General features: G+C 38.2%; 1 protein-coding gene across 1 annotated transcript in view; it reads left to right on the top strand.

Moving 5' to 3' along the window:
• Positions 1–2,359: 2,359 nt before the first annotated feature.
• The window catches only part of LOC104468781 (USP6 N-terminal-like protein), a gene marked incomplete at its 3' end in the record, with an annotated part of 58,292 nt that continues 42,375 nt past the window's right edge, over positions 2,360–18,276 (top strand). Inside the window, exon 1 of the mRNA XM_010083023.1 lies at positions 2,360–2,432. Within this exon, the coding sequence (XP_010081325.1) occupies positions 2,360–2,432 (73 nt within the window). The remainder of the gene's footprint in view (positions 2,433–18,276) is intronic.

The following is an 18,276-nucleotide window of genomic DNA, read 5'->3' as shown; positions in this document are numbered from 1 at the left end:
TTTCTTTCTTTATGTTACATACAGGATGTTTAGTAAACTTGTTTATGTTTTCCTCAAGTCATTTTAAAGCTTTGAGGTTTTTTTTTTCAGTTTCTTTCTGCATGACAATTTCCCTGACAAAGAAGAGAGGGAAACTACTGTGCGTACCATCTTTGGAGATTATTTCATGTTGAAGGAGGCAGGTGTGTGTGAAAATGATTTCTAGTCTTGAAGTTCTTGTGTGTCTCTCTTAAAAGCTCAGTGCAGGCTTCAACTGTTTAAAATAACCCTACCACTGGTGGAGAGAGGGGTACTGCTGCCCATGAGATGAAAGCCTTTCTAATGGCTGTAGGTACTGGTTTTGTATTCTCACTGTAGTCCACTAGATCTGCAAATCATCTACTAGTCATTTTCCAGTTTGTCATATTTGTTACCAGCAGGACAAGGGATGGTTTTGAAGAAAAGGGAACAATTTCCCATTTTTGCAGTTGAGAATAGTTGTATCCCTCTCCTGGGTGTTAACTCATAGCTACTGAAATGTCCCATTTCTTTTTTTAGGTAATTTTGACACAAAAGCAAGTACAAAGTGTGCCTTCCACTGCTTTCTCTCTTCCTCTGCTCCACATTCCCCACTGTTACTCTTTGTCAGTCCACCATCCTCTGCTTGTTCCAGTGCTTGAGAACTTTCCTGTAGAAATGAGATAACCTAGTTCAGTTAAAAATCATCTTCAGGATCTGCAAGGTAAACTCATGCTGTAGGTGGCTAAGCAGTAATCTTTTCCTTATCTCTCTGCATGTACAGTAATTTGTCTGAAACCTGGAATTTAAGTTTATGTACACAAGTTCAAAATTGTTCTTAATATAGAAAGTTGAGAGTTCTGTTTCTGATGCTTTGAAGAATCCTTTCTGAAGAAGAGATAAATTACAGTTGCATAGTATGTCTGCAAGCTTCCTTTTGAGTGGACACTTGAACACTTGCAGGGTGGGAGCAGAATTCGGACAGCTTGTCCGAGAGAATGATTTTAGTTGTCTTTGTTTTGCCAACCCAAATACGACAGTACTTTGAGTTGCTATTGCTTCTGGCGGAGGTGGATTCATGGGCAGGCTGTAAATGAGACTGACATAATAGAAACAGTTTGTCGTGCCTACGCGATATGTGTTTCAAGAGACTGACATGCCAGTGGATAAATAACGCCAGCAAATCTAAAAATCTGAAATGCTTCTGATCAGCAGCTGGAAGTGGAAAGAGATGACCTCTCCTCCCCCCACCATCTAACACTTAAGCAATGGGAACAGAAGGTCTAAAGGCCAGAGAATACGTCTTGCTGTGCCTTGGTTGTGGCTTGTGGTTTGTTTTAATGTTACGATTTTCAGAAAATGTAGTTGGCTTCCTAAATGTGTAGGCAAGGCCTCGCAGTGCTGTGCAGGAATTTGGTTTCCTAAAGTGTTCACAAAGCCTCTTCAGGGCTCACAGTTATTTAGTGCAAACGTATAAAACATGATTTCTCATTATTATTTTTTTTTTTTGTTAGCTCTGTAGAGGCTTTGACAGGAGGCATTTTTGAAGACCTTTTGTGTGTTTTCCAAACGGCATTAAAAATGTTGTGGGGCACATGCTGCAATTTGTCTGCTTAAAATTACCTGACAGAAGTATTGATAATACCGTAGCTGAAGCAGTTCCTTGGGCCTCTGGTGGTGGGAGAGAGAAGAGCGCCTGAAGTACTCTGGGGATTTCTAGCGTGCATCCCCATGTGCAAGAATTCCCATCACGTACAAGGGTGTCAGAGGTGTGTGTTCGGGGGGGTAGAAAAGGAACGGAACAACTCTTTAGCAAGTGCTTTCTTGTGCCTGATGGAGTTTAGCAAGCTAGATGTAATTTTAATTCAGTCAGGAGGTCTGATGCTGCCTCTGTACTGCACCAGTATCTCTCTTAAAGCATTACATGAAATTTCATGAATTGAGACAGACTTTAAAAGAGGATGCAGACATGCTTCTTAGATACTGAGCCTAGGGGAGTTTGTTGCAGCTGTTGGCATTCATTTCAAGTGGTGTTTTCTTTAGTTATTTTGTGGTGTGAATGTTTCCTTTAAACTTTATTTAGAGAAATCAGTATGCATTCTCTGCAGTAATTTAAAAATGTTCTGTAGAAAAACATTTAGGACTGCTTGCAGTTTTTTTTCATCTTGTGCTGAAGTCACTTTAAATCCATCACCCCAGCCTGTAGAGTCGTCAGGCAGAAATCTTTCTATGAAGGTAGATGAGTTGTTCCTGCATCAGTTTTGCTTGAGCATACCGAAGACAGCCATGTAATCATATGCAGTAATGAAACCTGTTGGAATTTTAGAGGAGCATCTAGTCTCTTTGATTTTGCTAAGGAGCAATGATTCAAGTGCTGCAGATTGTAAAGGATCTGGTGTCGCCAGCAAGACGGAGAACAGATGCTGCTAAGAAAGGTAAGAGCAGCACTGGGATATATTCAGTGTTCTGAGTAATTTACTATAAATCAGAAATATTTTGGAGTTTGGTTGTAGTTAAATTAAGTGTGTACTTGATACTTAAAAATGTTCTTTGTTGTGGCATGTACAGCTGCTGTAATTTGGCTTTGAACTGTATTAAGCCTAATTATTATCAGTTTGCAACTGCAGCTTCCCAAAGAGAATCCCGATGACGTTTATTATGCTGAAGATGGAGTTTATGTCAGCATTTGTAACTGCTGCTGCTGTTCTAAAGATCTTTTCCATATTTTTCAGTGGTAAAAATGTTTTTCTAGTCCGTATAGGCTGTGAAAATAGAAACTGTATTCTGTGGAATCCCATCAGAACAGTTTTTAGAGTCTTAATATTCTAAATGAGCATACCAGCAAAAATAGGCTTCTTTGGTGCTTATGGAAATGAGAGGGACTGAAAGTACCCAGCTGCACTGCTGTTTAGGTTTTACAATGAGATTATTTCTAGATTACAACTACAAAATATGAAATGGCTCTTGCAAGTATACAAAACGTTACTTGAAAATACTCAATTACTGTTTGAAATTAATTGATGTTAAATACTTTTCTTGTTCTCCTCAGTGTGTTGAATGTTTGTTTTTTCTTTACTGAAGTAGTACCATCCTTTGTGGAATCTGACATACTTATCTAATTAGGAACTGATGAAACACTTTTTTTTAATCTTTACTTTTACATCTTAATTATTTGCAATTGCTAAATATGTGGTTTGTAGGGGAACTAAATAATTTGTAGAGATGTCTTAAAAATTCTTACTAGAATTAATTTTCTAGGACCACTTTATTTTGTATCGAATAGGTTATGAATAATTTAGGATCTACAGCATCTGTGCCTGCCTGTTACTGCGACACTGTTCTCTTCTGCCTTTACACATAATGTGTGGCTATAGGCAAGTACCTTTAGTTTAAGTCACTCATCTAATAACATCAGCCTGATAAAATTCTTATGAGTTAGTTAATGAAACACCTCTGTAAGAAAACAAAATGTGTCAAGGTAGAACTGGGCTCTGCTGTTAACCTCTTATTCTGAAACAAAGGCATGCATTTCATAAAACCAGGCTTCTGAATTACTAACTGGATTTTGCAGTGATGGTTGAACATCTCACCCAACGTTGTATAATTTAGTCAGAGTGAATTACTCGATTTTAGTTCTCTGTTCACTGTTCATTTTTTTTATTTGTATATTTACGCTCCACTAGATACAGAGCAGAATGAAGGGGACAGGAGTTTTACTTGTCTGTACTGCATGTAGCTAGCCAGTCAGCCTTGATTTGTATAGAAGTAGTGTAAGAGCTGGTTTAAAAACATAACACCAATAAGTATATTAAAAAAATGTTTATTGGAACACACTCAATAGAATCGGAAGGAAAAGCCTTGAAAAACATAAAGAAATGCTCATTTTCTCAGTTCTAAAGCTTTGAGTTTTTATTCTCAGTTTGCACTCTGTTAAAAGACAGTAATTTTGGGTCATTGTTTGGGCGGTGTTCTCAAGCTGCTAGTAACTGAGCTAATTAGGTGTTCGATCTTACAGAACTTGGTAGTACATTTTGACAACCAGTATTAAGATCTTAACATTAAAAAAATTTCAAACATTCTGAAGAAAACATTCACGAAAGATGCAAAATGCTGACAGACTTCTGTGGTAAGTACAGCAATCTGAGTAGGCATAAGGTTGGTGGGGTTTTTTTTGTTTATTTTTTTTCTTCACAGCCTGCAAAGTTAGGCATCTGGTGTATGTGAAGGACTGTATTCTACAGAAATGACTCATTCTCATTATTGTTGTCAGTAAATGGAAAAATGTATTTGTAAAGGAAGAGTTGCTAGGAAGCCCAGTGTGAATGTGAGGTGAATTCATTGAGACATGAGGGATAATATGTGAAGTGTTTACCAATGTGCTTTCAAATTGATGTTGGTAAATGGTGAAGGTTTTTAATCCTGCTCCTCAGGTGCATCCTCTTCTTCCTCTTAAAAAAGTGTGTTTATAATTAAAATATAATTTGTTGGGTAGAAGTCTGAAATTCATTGGTTTTGACTTATGTGAAAATTTTCTCTAAAATGTCTGGCTCTTGCTGAATGTCTGGCTCTAGGAACTCAAGAAACTGAAACTGAAAATAACTGAGCAGATACTTGGAGAAGGGTTACTGTATGTGGGGAGTGGAAGAAGAGCGTAGCCTTCAGTAGGGCCCTAACTTGCACTCAGGAGAAAAAGGTTACAAAGTAGTATAATGTATTAATTGCATATTTCATGTGTTGTACCTAGTTTAAAACTTATGTAAGATTGAATGAATGTCCTAAACATATAACTATTTTTATGAATAGCATACAAAGTTGTAGGGGAAAGGATTCCTCTGGCCTCCAAATTTCCCAACATTTTTTTTTCAGGCTGAGACCTAGAAACACAGTTACTAGCTAAGAGTGTGTCTTTTTGTATCTGTGGTTCAACGCAGAAGCTAGTTATAAAATCTATGGAAGCATAGCTATTGTGGAAGAAAATTCAATCCCTGCAGAAGAAATTCCTGCAGAATGTTGTTTAAAAGAAATCCATTATTAACATTTCATGGGTTGAGATGTGGATTTAAAGGGATGACAGTTGAACAGCCTGCCAAAGTTACTGAGTCTAATTGTTTTTTTACAGGCTAGAGTTTGTTTTCATTGTGGCTGTGACCCATGCCACTTGTTCAATTAAATTTCAATTTCTGTATGGTGACAGTGTGTGATAAATGGGTGGTTTACAAGTACAAGACTAAATACTGCAGATAGTTAGGCAGTGTGAGTATGAGTATCCACCTTGTTTCCCAGTTGCAAGTCCTGTGGTTATGGCCTTGAGTCTTTGACTGTTGAGGCTGACATCAGAAAGTCCTTCAGTAGGCCTCTTGGGTTCTTGCTTAGTGATACCTAATGATGCAATGAGCTAAACAGTAAGTTTTGGTTTATAATGTCTCTTGTTTGATCCTTTTTTTTAGATTTTGTGCTGCTTTTTTTTTTTTTTTTTAAAGAAGAAAACCCACCCTGCAGTTGTGTTCCATAGTCTTCCAATTGCAATGAAAGCTGAATGTGTAGAGTTTTCTGTTCGCTTTTTATGGTTTTTGGTTTTGTGAAAATCCAGATCCTTACCCTACCTTATGTTGATAACATTAGGACAGTTAAAGGAAAGTCCATGTATTGTCGAAGGGGTAACACTTCACATTCACCTTCAAATTTGCATGTAAAGTTGTAAAGAAAGTAAATTTTGAAAAGTTTGCCATTATTTCATAAGACTTGAATTTCCTGAACAATTTATGAAATTTTATGAAGTCTGTGTTTGGATAAAGTCCTAAATCATGCCAGTATAAAATTCTCTTGATAAGTGTTCTAATTCAAAGCCAAAGATTTCAAAAGATCTGAAAACTTTCTGAATTTTAAAAAATCATTCAAATCTTGCTTCTCCTAGAGAAATCCGTATAGAGTATAAATCTACTAATTACTTCTTTTTTCTGTCACTGGAATCCTGGTTGAAATCCAAGTTGTTTAAAATTTTTAAAGAAATAATCATGTTTACTTCTTTCCTCCCTTCTTCCTTTTACAGATGGCCACAGTAGAACTTAGTTGGCAGCATTACCTTAATGTTAGGATATAAAAAAAGATGTTGCATTAAAATACGTCTAGCAGGTGCAACAACTACATCAAAATCACAGAATTAAAAAGGCATGCAGTATTTTAGTGTCAGAGTTAGATCCCTGAGAGACAACTTTTCAGACTTAGACTTGGCAACAAATCTGCTGGCTTTTTTTGGTTTATTTCTTTTGGAATGCACTAAGTTGATTAGTTGCAAGATGGAGAAAAGAAGATAAAGGTCTTGCATCAAGTAGACGTTGTATTTTCTCATTACCTTTGGTGATAGTAGAGGAAAGGTATAATCAAATGAATTCCCTCAAGGGAATGCTACTGACACAGCGAAAGCTCTCTTCAGTCTTTTGATTTTTCTGTTTGTTTTAACATTGTGACACAGGAGGCTGAGAACTTTGCCTCTTATGTACAGTTTCAGGGTTACGGGAATTTTTTTTTAACTTTCTGCTTTCCGTCAGAAAGAATTACATACTTTTTCCTTTCTATTTCTGAGGATTTTTTTTTTATTTAGTATTTCATTCTTGAGTGTTGTTTTATATCTGTGAGAAGCCATTTTTTACTCTCTTTTTTTTTTAATTTTACTTTTCAGTCTCTGCTTATAGGAATATACTTTACTACTTTAGAACTGCCCCACTTTTAAATACTCTGCACTGAACACTGTGTAGGAAATATCTATTTAAAATAAAAAACTTAAGACTTCTTGATTTTTGCCCTGAACTTGCTTAAGAGCAAAGCTATATGTTGTTGCAGTTTGCTTTCAAATAAGGTTCCACAAGCATGCACGTGAGCCGACTGAATGCATCATGGAGCCTAAAGCTTGAAAAGTTCTTGAGGAATTTCTGAGACAAGTTCCTGACCATCATTGACCAGTGTCTCGTTTGTGCTAAGCTTGGCCCAGTTTTTGAAGTTGTGTGCATCATAGCCCAACATGGATCTTCTGTGATTCTTCCTTCAATCCAGGTGATAGAAGATCCTGATTCCTTTTCGGTCACAGGAGAATCTCATGTTCTTTTTGCTGAGCTCTAGATTAGATGAGTCCCACAAAGGGTTTTTGTGTGCAAGAACTGTCATGGTAACTGGTATTTTTTTTGTGTAATTGGATTGAGCAAGTGATATTATGAAAGCATATGCATGCAAACCAAAAATAAGAAGATTATTTTTCTGAAGAAGACTCTTCCGCCTCCCTCTTACTTCTGAGCCAGAACTAAAATATTGAACAAATCGGTAACACTTTCAAAAATAGTTTAGATTTTTTTTTCAGGAGTATAAAAATAAAAATACACTGTTTTTTTTGCCTGTATCTCTTCAGTGCCAATTTACTATATCAGATTTCTTTCCTGTAGTCCTGATCTTGCATGTTTCCTCACAGGCTAATCATCTGTTGTCTTCCAGGGAAACTGAATATAGACGAGGAATGCAGCAGGACTGGATAACTTCTGGAGACTTTTTTTTTTTTGGAAGTTGTTAATGAAACCCAAATGCTGTTCTGCATAAAACGGGTAGATGGAGATGGCTTCATCTCACATTAAAAAAAAAAAAAAAATAAAATGGAATTTGGTTGTTTTCCCCTCACCCCCACTCTGCCTGGAGCTGCTTCAAGAATTTTTCCAGTTGGTGTGATTTCATTATACATAGTTTTCCTCATTTTTTTTCTTTCAAAACCAATTGCCTCTCATACCCTGCAGTGTCTTCTGATTGACAAAAACCCTTAATGGTGTTGTAGGTTGAAAGAACCCTAAGAAAAAACTTCAGCTTCCTCAGACTGTATCTAGGTGGTGGGAAATAAATCTTCTCATTCAAGTGTACCTAGAAAAGCTGACGTGAAATTTTGTATATTTAAAGGGTAGATGAGATTGGGATAATCTAGTGTGACCTCTTGCTTGAAGCTGGAGTGTTGGCTACAGCAGTTCCCCTGTACAGCCAGTGTTACTGCAGTTCAGGGGAATATGAATGAAAGTTGGGTAGTCATGGATATTCTGTGGTTGAAGGAATACCATTGTAATCCAGGTTGGGTATTTTAACTGAGAAATGCTGGGTAGAAGTAAAGGTTTTCTGGACCTGTATACCTGTTCTCAAATTACTTTGTTTTTTAGAGGTAGAATGGAGAGGGGAGAAGAGCAATCTTATTTTTTTTCATAAGGCCAGAATGTGGATAAACATTAAATTTTATTTATTTATAAATTAAATTTAACTTGGCAAGCTGTTCAATGAGCTGCCAAGTCTGACAGCAGGGAATTAAATGGTATTTTTTGGGGGGTCATTAAATATGAAATTCTGCCCATGGCAGTCAAGATAATTTATTGTATTCTGCTGCTCATCAGTACATATGTGCAGCTTCAACTCGTTATTTACCATGGCTAAGTTTCTACCATTGTGAAAATTTAACTGTATTTCAGCAGGCTCTACTGACATTATTATATTTGTATTAAAGTTAGGTCTTTCGGCTGTGGTTTCACAGATAATTAATGCTAGAATAAATGACTCCTCTTAAAGATGCACTCTGCCTTGCATCTGCTGCTCATTTTGTCTCCTCATCCCCGTTCAAATCCCTATACAGCTCCACAAGCATTTGCACAGCCACTTAGTCATTTGAATTGGGAAGCTGATCCAAATGGAACTATACTTTTCTTTCTTGTCGAGTTAGTTTTAATCTTTATCAGTTTTACCAATCCAGTTGCTGATGCAGGTTCACAATCATGCCTGTCAGCTCAGAGGAAGAGCCAGCAGTGTGATGTGAGTAAATATGAGGGGGTTGCCTTCCTTCAGTGGTGATGCTGGCTGATCCTGGCGTAATGTGCTGCTCAGACTTGATGCTGCGAGAGTATGAGGAATTCCACCTCAGGATGATATGAACACAAGGAATAATACAGTTGGATCATTGAACGCCTGGACACACAGTGACTCACATAGAGATCTTTACCTCAAATACTGTATTTCTGCGGTGGGCATTCACTATCTCTCGTTTTCAATAGTAATAACTTTCATGGGATATACATACAATATGGCTTTTCTGTTGCATTTCTTATCCTGACAATTTATTGCCTTTTTACTTTATTTAAAAATAAATAAATGGTTAAAATGTTTCATTCTTCTCCTTTGTGTGATGCCAGATGCAGTGATTAAGAAAGGTTGCAGTGCTGCTTAGCCACATGTGGCTGTTAATGACTGACTTCAGTGTCTGTTGATGAGGTCTTTGATTATTAGGTAGGTAGCATCATTTAACAAAGTATTTGGAAGTTGTATCTTGGGATCTGATCTATGGCTTAACAGAATTAATACAGACAGCTTGAATTTGATTCAGCTATAGAACTACAGAAAAATGAAGTACTACTTGTTCTTTCTTTATGCAATAATGTTAGTCAACTGAAATGAGCTAATTTACAAGAAGGAAAGCACAGCAAAGACAACTGATCCACAGATTCATACCGTGATTTGTTACTCCAGTGTGTGTTGGGTTTTTTTGGGGGGGTGGGACCCTAAACCCATGAATTGTCAACTGTAATATGCTCAATAATCCTGAAATACAACTTTAGGTTTCTTATTTGTAGCATATGGGAAATGTGTCAGCTTAACATAAATATTCCGATAAAAAGTAAGTTTGAAAAAGAATGAGGAGTTAGGAATGGTGCAGTAATGTAATGGGGAAAAACACAACAGGATCACAGTGATATTTCTGCTAGATGGGACAGAAATTCAGTTTGGTATAGATCAGCGCAGCTGTCTTGGCATCAGTGAAGCTGATCTGACTTGCTGTGTGTGTGGTTTTTGTCTTTGTGTATTTTTTTTTTAAAGAACACCACCCACAATTAAAACCCCTCCTATCTTTTTTCTTTAGGGGGGTATGTGTGTGTTTATGTAGCTACAGAATTCACAATTCTTGTCCTGTAGACAGCACACTTAAAAATACTAGAAAGGAGTTAGTGTTTTGGTTTTTTTTTGGTTTTGTTGGGTTTTTTTTTGGTCACTTGCTAGAACTGCTGACTGCTGCGGTTGTTTTCAATCCCTCCAAGGGTAGTCAAATGTAAAGTTATAGTGAGCTCCAAACCGTGGACTGGTTTCACTGATGTTGCAAAAGATCTAAACAAGCCTCTCTCCTTCAGCTAATGTAAAAAAATCTCAAATATAATGTAAGTATAGCTTTGGCTAAAATTTTGATTGACACAAAATAGTAAAAAATGAAAGCAAGCAACATGCAAGCTATAAAGACTGCATCATGATTTATGGTTGTCAGGTGCTGTTTATCCTCTTCTGGTATTAGGCTGTCTTGTGGTTTTAAATCCTGCGGCTGTTGGGATGCCCCTGTGTAGCCTTCAGAGCTTTTTACAATTCAAATTCATTGGTTTGTCCTAGCTACTGGCGAAGTAGAAACGAACCTTCACATTAAATCTCTTTTTGAAGTTTGTGGTGTTGAAGATCGGTTTAATCTTTATCTGTTCTACTCTGTGGATGTATGCTGTTAAATCCGTCTGGAGTTCTTCGTTTGTGCAAAGCATGGGACTGTTGCTGACCTGGAGCAGCAGCACTTGCACAAACCTGCCCTTGTGATCTCACCATAGCAGAGGGAACGTGGCAGCTGGGTGGAAAGACCAACAGCAAACAAGGTGGCTTTATTGGGTTTCTTGAAAGAAGAGGACAGCTGTGTGTGGGGAGTTAAGGATTCCTTCAAGTATTTGCTGAATGTTTCAGAAGGTTAATGGGTTACATAGTTTTGAGCTTGAGCTGGTAGGATGAATGTATTTGGATTTCTGGTTTCAGTGATACTGCAGCCAAGGCAAGGATTCTGTTTTGCCTGAGGCATTTGTCCAGTATGTTTGGAACAGAGGCAAGATCTGGAGCCTGGATCTGAACATGGCAAAAAGGTGTTTGTGTCCCGTACCTTTCCTACTGTAGCCACTCTTGTACTTTTATCATAATGTGAATTTTACAGCTAAGCCCAGACATTTTAGTTTTGGAGACTTTTGAGAAAAGGTTGGGAAACTGTATGACGGATCTAGAAAACCAAGCCTGCTTCTCTGTCTTGCATTTTCATAGTTCAAGTGAATATATTTTTCTGACTTTGATTTTGTAAGATCATGGCAATTGTACATACGCTATTTTCAAGTATGTACAACTTTTTTCTTCTTGTGGGCTCTCAAAGTGTAATGTTGACATTGATCCTACAAAGCTTTTTTTTTTTTTAAAGAAAAACTTGTGCTTTTGAGTTATGCACACTTAAAGCAATGATGGATCATCTAATTTTTTTGCCTTAAATTGTTGAGTTTCCAGTATTTTATCCTCATGCTTATGAAATCTGGCATCTAATGTTAAATGTTGATTGGTTGTGAAGCTTGCACAGAATTTACTTAATACACTTACAGTTTAAGAAGTTGACATTTTGTTTGTTCAATTGCAGTGGATAGGAATAAACAACAGTGCAGAGATAGATGCTAATAAGTTTGCTAATTTTTTAAGATAAGTTAAAACTTGGTTAATATTTCAAAGTGACTGGGTCTCAGCTGGACATTTTCTACAACAGGTAATTATAGCAGTCCGGTGGCTTAGTGTTTTGTTGTGTGCTGACAATTCACAGCTTTCCTGGACATCTTATCTGGTGTCTCCAAAGTATTTTTATGTCCTGTTGAGCTTCTAGATCTTTTGATATAGCTTGTAAGCAAAACATCGACTTCTCAAATCAGATAACATCCAATTTTTTTTTCTTAGTCATGTCTAACAGCAAATAAAAATATTGGTTTCTCAGTGGAGTAGGTTCCCCTATTTCATCCTTGTTGCAACTCCTAGCAGCTTCTTCTGAAATAAATTATGTCAGTATTAGTATTAAACTACCCATAAAAATGTTAATTTGAACTGAATTTCCAGATCAAACAGAAAACTTAATTAATACCAGTTAATTAAATTCTTGGTGGAAATGAGAAAATAAGCTCACAGATGCCCAAGACTGCTGCTGTCTCTCTGCTAATAAAACAGCTAACGAAGCATATTCTAGCTGTACCTGGGGGGGACAGGTCCTTGAGGGGAATGATTTCCTCAAGGAACAAACCCTGTTACCTTCTGCATCGTGTCCCAGGTGATGGAGGTTTCTTTTTCCTATTCTTATCTTCTGTAGCATTATTACATGGCAACATCAACAAATAAAAGAAAATAGATACAAAGGCACTTGATTGCACACGCTCCTCTCCAGGAGAAGAGCGCAACACCCGTATCAGGTGTCAGGGTTGTTAGTCACGGTCACTTAACTCTTCACCGCAGGCCACGGTGATGAGTGCGATATAAATCTTGGAACCTGCTGGCTAGGAGGGCTCTGTGTGCGCATGTGGCCTTTGTAAAATGAATCCGGGCACGCTGTCCACGGCTCTTGTGAGCAGTTACTGTCCATAGGGAGAAGCTCACTGATATTCACCTTGTAGATGACTTTTGATGCTCGTGTTTGGCAGATATCACTGCGGTACCACTGCTGGATTGCAGGTGTTTTCTGCTGCCACTTGGAAATAGCTCGAGTGCATACTTAATGTGGAATTTGCAGTTTGAGCAGTAAATCTACAGGAGTTGTTGGAAGAGTCATCTAGGACTTCATTGTGTGCTTAGTCTCGGGGTGTTCTGAAGACTTGGGGGTTTTGTAGCTTTTAAGCTAGGTACAATCTTGATGTACACAGTTAAAGCCACTTGTCCTTGGGGAGTGGAAGTTGTGTACAGTAGCTGGTATTTCTTTTTCCCTTCCCTTTGTGAGTTTTGCTTTTTTTTTTTTTACAACATAACTGTTCTATACGTAGCACTGTTCGGCTTTCAGAATGACACATTACCACAGGACAGCTCCATTCCTATGGCACATCAGCAGCTCGTCTCAATGTTAATAGTAGTCTGATGTTGATATTAATGAAATATAAGTAGGGTGGTAGGAAAATAAATCTCTTTATTTGCCTTTGTTTTAATTCTTCATTGAAAAATAGGTTACTATTTCAGAATATAATCAAATATGCTTTTCTTGGCATTCTTTTTGTAGTGTTCTAAGTGATGTCTGCACCTTCCTCTCCCTTCACCAATGCAGGCACCAGTTATATCTGAACATGAACTGTTCAAAATGTAATCTTCCTGTCTGTTAGTTCTCCAAAAGCAAGTGGCAGAGGCCTGTAAGCTATGGGTTAATAGGCTGCACAAAACTTTCTGCATTTATTGAATGGCAAATATTTTTATTCCCTGGAAATTGAAAAGTGTTTTTTCTTTTCCTTGTTTTTCGACATATTTTTCTTTTGAGATTTATATAATATACCAAGCAACATTAATGTGTAAGGTTTTTTGGGGGGGACAACCTGAGTGTGAATAGGCAAATTTCACCATGTCTGCTAGTCTGTGCTATGTGCTAGATTTTCCCAATAAATATTTTGACTAAAGTGTCCTCTCTTTCATGCCATTTTTTTCATCTCCCTTTTGCCAGGTGTATTTTCAAGAGGTTAAAGGCTGAGTTTCAGGCTTGTTTTTAGAAATATCTCCTTCAGAATTTCAGTAATTTTGGTTCACTGAATCCTGTCACAGTTGGAATGGAAGTGTGGCTTTTGTTCTTAAACTTAATTTTTAAGTGGGAAATAGCAGTAGTCTGAAGGAAATTGTTATAGTGCAGTTCACTGGTCTCAACTGGAATGTGAGAAGTTGCCTTGATCTGAGACTTCCTCTTTCTGATAGAAAAGGAAATATTGTTTGTACTAATGAAAGGACTTTGGTAATATGAATGTGCTGTGATCTTTCATAGAGAAATATTTTCTGTTTCATTTAAAGTCACACTGTTTGGATTAGTGGAACAATTCTTCATCATTTTCAAGTGTCGGGTGTTTTTGGGATTCTTCCAGGGCTCCCCAGTGTGTGATATACTGCTGATTTCAGGCGGTGCACTTTGCTGTGTGATGGATAAATGGCTGCGCTGTTGCTCTGTGTCCTAATTTTTCTCCCTCTAAAAAGAAAAAAACCTGACTAATCCATCCCTTTTTCTGATGACAACTGTACATTGAAAAGACTTTAACATGTTTTGAAAAATTTCCTCATCTATGCTGCAGCTGCATCAAGTCCTGGAGCCTCATCACTCAGTAAAAGAAAATGTTATGTTCGCAGACTGGTGTGCACAGCACGTGTTACACAAATCAAAGATATGTAGATCAATAAAAATGTTTTTGTCGATCCTGTGCTATGAATTAGAACCCTAGTTAGCTTTTAAAATATGTGGGATGAATGGTAGTTTGGAGCTTGTCAAATCTATAGATGAAAAATTAAAAGAGCTACACAGACTCCCATTCCCATTACTATTTAGTTTATAGGTGTTGGAGTGACCTTCTAAACTATGCAGTGATAGTTGTCTGTTTTTCATAATATATAAAGCTTTATAGAAGAGAATTTGTAGTGATGGAACATGTATTAAAAATAATTGTCTGGTAACTAATAAGAATGTAAAGCCATTCTATAAATAGTGCAGATAGGCTCTAAAGGGAAAAATCAGCAAATGTGCTTAGGCAAATCAAAGGATGACTCGTTGCACCGGGGCCGTGCTGTGTATTTAACATAACAGCTGCCCAGAGACTGTGCCTGTGTTAGCAAGTAGCATGGCACTGGTAATAGATGTAGAGAGGAAAACTGAGGGTCTGACATCCCTTTGTGCTTCAGCAGGTTTTTCGGGCAAGGTCAAACCTTGGCCTTATTCTTTGGGCCGAACATAACTTAGTTAGGAGTGCATCTTGCAGAGAATTTAATCTGGAAGGAATCCAGTTGGCATACTTCCACATCGCCTCCCAGCGCAAACTGAAGAACAGTAAATAGAGCTGATCTGGAGATTTGCTCCGAAAGCACTCTTCTGATGTAAACTCAAATGCTATTTATAGAATTGCATGGAACATCAGTAGTCTCTTACCCCAGATTTATGATTTTGACATTGGATAGAATATCTTAATGAGTTTGTCAGGAATAAGAAGTTCTGATAGGGTTGATGTTTCAGGGGCAGAAAGGAGATCGAGAGATTGTGCATGAATATATTGAAGACTGACATTTATGATTCATGTTTGTATATGCCAAATTCATGGGAAAGTTTCTAGTTGGCTGCTGTATTGGGTTTACATAGCAAGGGTTTGGTAGTGGGGGGCGGCAGAGATGCCCTGTATGAGAGACCAGGGGCTGTCCCCCCTTGCTCCGAAAGAGACCCACCTTGGCCAAAGCTGAGCCCATCACTGCAACTGGTGACACCTCTGTGATAAAATATTTTTAAAGGGATAACAAAGGCAGTGCAGCAGCTGGGAGAGAGGAGAGCGAGAAAAAATTGTGTGAGAATCAACTCTTCAGAGACCAAGGTCAGTGAGGAAGGAGGGGAGGAGGTGCTCCAGATGCCAGAGCAGTAGAGATTCTGTTGCAGCCCATGGTGAAGACCATGGTGAGGCAGGATGTGCCCCTGCAGCTCATGGAGAACCACGGTGGAGCAGATATCCACTGTCAGCCCACGGAGAATCCCACAGGGGAGCAGGCTCCTGGCAGGAGCTGTGTCCCCTGAGAGGAGCCCACACAGGAGCAGTTTTCTGGCAGGAACAGGAGTCTGTGGGAAGGACCCACGCTGGAACAGTTTGTGAAGGACTCTGTCCTGTGGGAGGGACATCAAGCATGAGGAGGAAGGAGCAGCAAAAACAAAGTGTTAAGGACAGACTGCAAACCCCGTTCTCCATTGCCTTGTGCAGCTTGGGGTGGGGAGGAGATAGAAGAATTTTGACCAAAGGAATGAAGTAGAGCCTGGGAAGAAGGCTTTGTTTCTCACCATCCTACTCTATTTTTAATTGCCAATAAATTAAATTCATTTCCCCAAGCCAAGCCTGTTTTGCTCATGAGTGTAATCGGTAAGCCATCTCCCTGTGTATCTTGACCCATTAGCTTTTTCATCTTATTCTCTCCTCCTGTCCTGTTGGGTCACAGAAGTGAGAGCAGCGTGGGGGTCGTCTGGCAGCCAGCCAAGGGTCAACCCACTACAGCTATGCCAAGGATGTGGACAAACTTAAACTTTGCAAGCCTGTGTTCCTGTGTGTTCCCTCCAGGCCAAGTTTCCTTAAACTGCCAGTGATGGTAGATGAGGTAATTCAGCAGTTTTGTTTTTCTTGTTGTGGATTACAGTGTGCTCACATGATCCTGTTTACCAGCACAGCCCAGAGAAGTGACACCCAGCAGAGCTGAACACAAAGAGCAATGACATGTTCAACAAGCGCTGTAAATCCAGGACGGGATGTCTGAATGATGTCCTCCTATATTTTCCTTTATGCTCTTTTTATGTACTGCTAGATATAATCTGTCCATGTTAAAAAATAAATAAGCTTGTCCAAAAGAAATCTTCTAACATTCTCAACTACCCATCTGTAGTAATTGGTTTTGAAACAGTATTTATTGGTATGCCAGTGGATTTTTTTTTTTTTTCCAAGCAATTTTAGCTGGTAAGTGTTGAAACTACTGAAGTCATTACTGCTGTTAGGAAAACTCAAAAAATTCTCTCTTGCATCCTAGCTACAGAAATGGCACGATATGGGAAGATTTTAGAAGAGATAATTGAATTAGGATTAATGAGAATACACTTCAATGTGAGGTGGTTTGGGGCGGGGCAGATGGATGCAAGGACACAACATTTATTTGACATAGCTTAAACATTGCTGCTGCTGTAGAATTGTTGTTTAATAGTGATTTGATTTGAGCTTTGTTTATTTGACTAAGCTGCCTTTCTTGGCAATTTCTGATTCCTTCTTAATTTACAACAGCTTTTCTGCTGTATCTTGTATGAGCTCCCTCTCCCCAACCCATTTTTGTCTGCCTTTTATCTGTCATGCAGCTTTCTTCAGTTGAGTTCATAGATTTCTTATTAGCAGGAAAACAGTTGCTTCCAATTAAAAACTAAAAAAAAAAATCTTTCAGCTTTAGATTTGAGAGTAATTTATTTTAATACAAAGATGTTACAAAACTGCAGTAACACGAAAACTGTATCAGTTCCCTTTTATTATTTTGAATGATCTTCGTTTGTTCTCCACAATTAAACCAACTGCAGATGAGTTTGTTTCCGAACCATTCTTCATTCTGAGACAAATCTGAAAAGTCCTTCAGTTAAAACTTGGCCTAAATCCATGTGAAAGCCTGTACCTGTTTGGTATTCTATTTATATGTACTTACAAGCTTGAACTTAAAATACTGATGGCTAAGTGATGTATCAGGGACCTGTCTGGTATTGGAGTAGTAATGGCATACCAACGTCCCTGAGAAATAGCTACTTTTGAGGCTATAAGAATACAAAATTTCCTTCCCTTGCCCTGAAGTCACCATGTAGCATTTGTGTCTGGCAGTCAGACCATTGCAGTAGCTTATAAATATGGTGGTTCCCTTATCCTTACAGGTTAACTTGGAGCTACCTAAAAAGTGTCTAGGGTGTTTTTAAAATGAAACCAAGTTAGAGTTACCTTATTTGTATCCCTTTCGTGCTGATAATTTTTTTTTTTCACAGGTCCAAGTTGTGTGGACTTTGGAGGATAGCTGTGCTTTTCTCTCTGTTTACGGGGTTTTTGATGTTCAGAAAGTTAGGTAGACTCTCTTGCACTAACTGTTGAAACAAGGTTTTGTGCACTATTTCTTCCCCATCTTTCTAAGCCTGTGCAATTGTTATTCTTCTACATTCATGGAAGGGAATTTTCCTTGAGTTTTCCTTAGGCTTTTGATTTTATTATTTTTCAGCACTCTTTGTGTATGTGGGGAGATAGAAAATACGGTTAATCTAACGTATGGGTGTGCAGGATGAAAGCAGGTGCAAGGCAATGGGAAAATTGGTACTCAAATCCAATGGAATTAGTTGTGTAACAAGATAGTAAAAAAAAAAAATAGACCAGCTCAAGAATTTTTTTCTTTAATTTAATTTGGGGTTTGCTTACCTGTACATTTGTGCATTAAAATACCTATGATCCATGATATACTTTTAAAATCCCTTTCTGTTACCTTTAAGTCCTTTACTCCTTACTGATGATGACCCCTGCATGCTTTAACTTGACAGCTAATTATGTTCTGGCAGTTCTGTACATAGAATCATAGAATCACAGAATGGTTTGGGTTGGAAAGGACCTTAAAGATCATCCAGTTCCAACCCCCCTGCCATGGGCAGGGACACCTCCCACTAGCCCAGGTTGCTCAAAGCCTCATCCAGCCTGGCCT

Source organism: Pterocles gutturalis, unplaced genomic scaffold (genome assembly GCF_000699245.1).
Source record: "Pterocles gutturalis isolate BGI_N339 unplaced genomic scaffold, ASM69924v1 scaffold13935, whole genome shotgun sequence".
Classification (NCBI taxonomy): domain Eukaryota; kingdom Metazoa; phylum Chordata; class Aves; order Pterocliformes; family Pteroclidae; genus Pterocles; species Pterocles gutturalis.
This window is presented reverse-complemented; position numbering and strand designations above follow the sequence as displayed.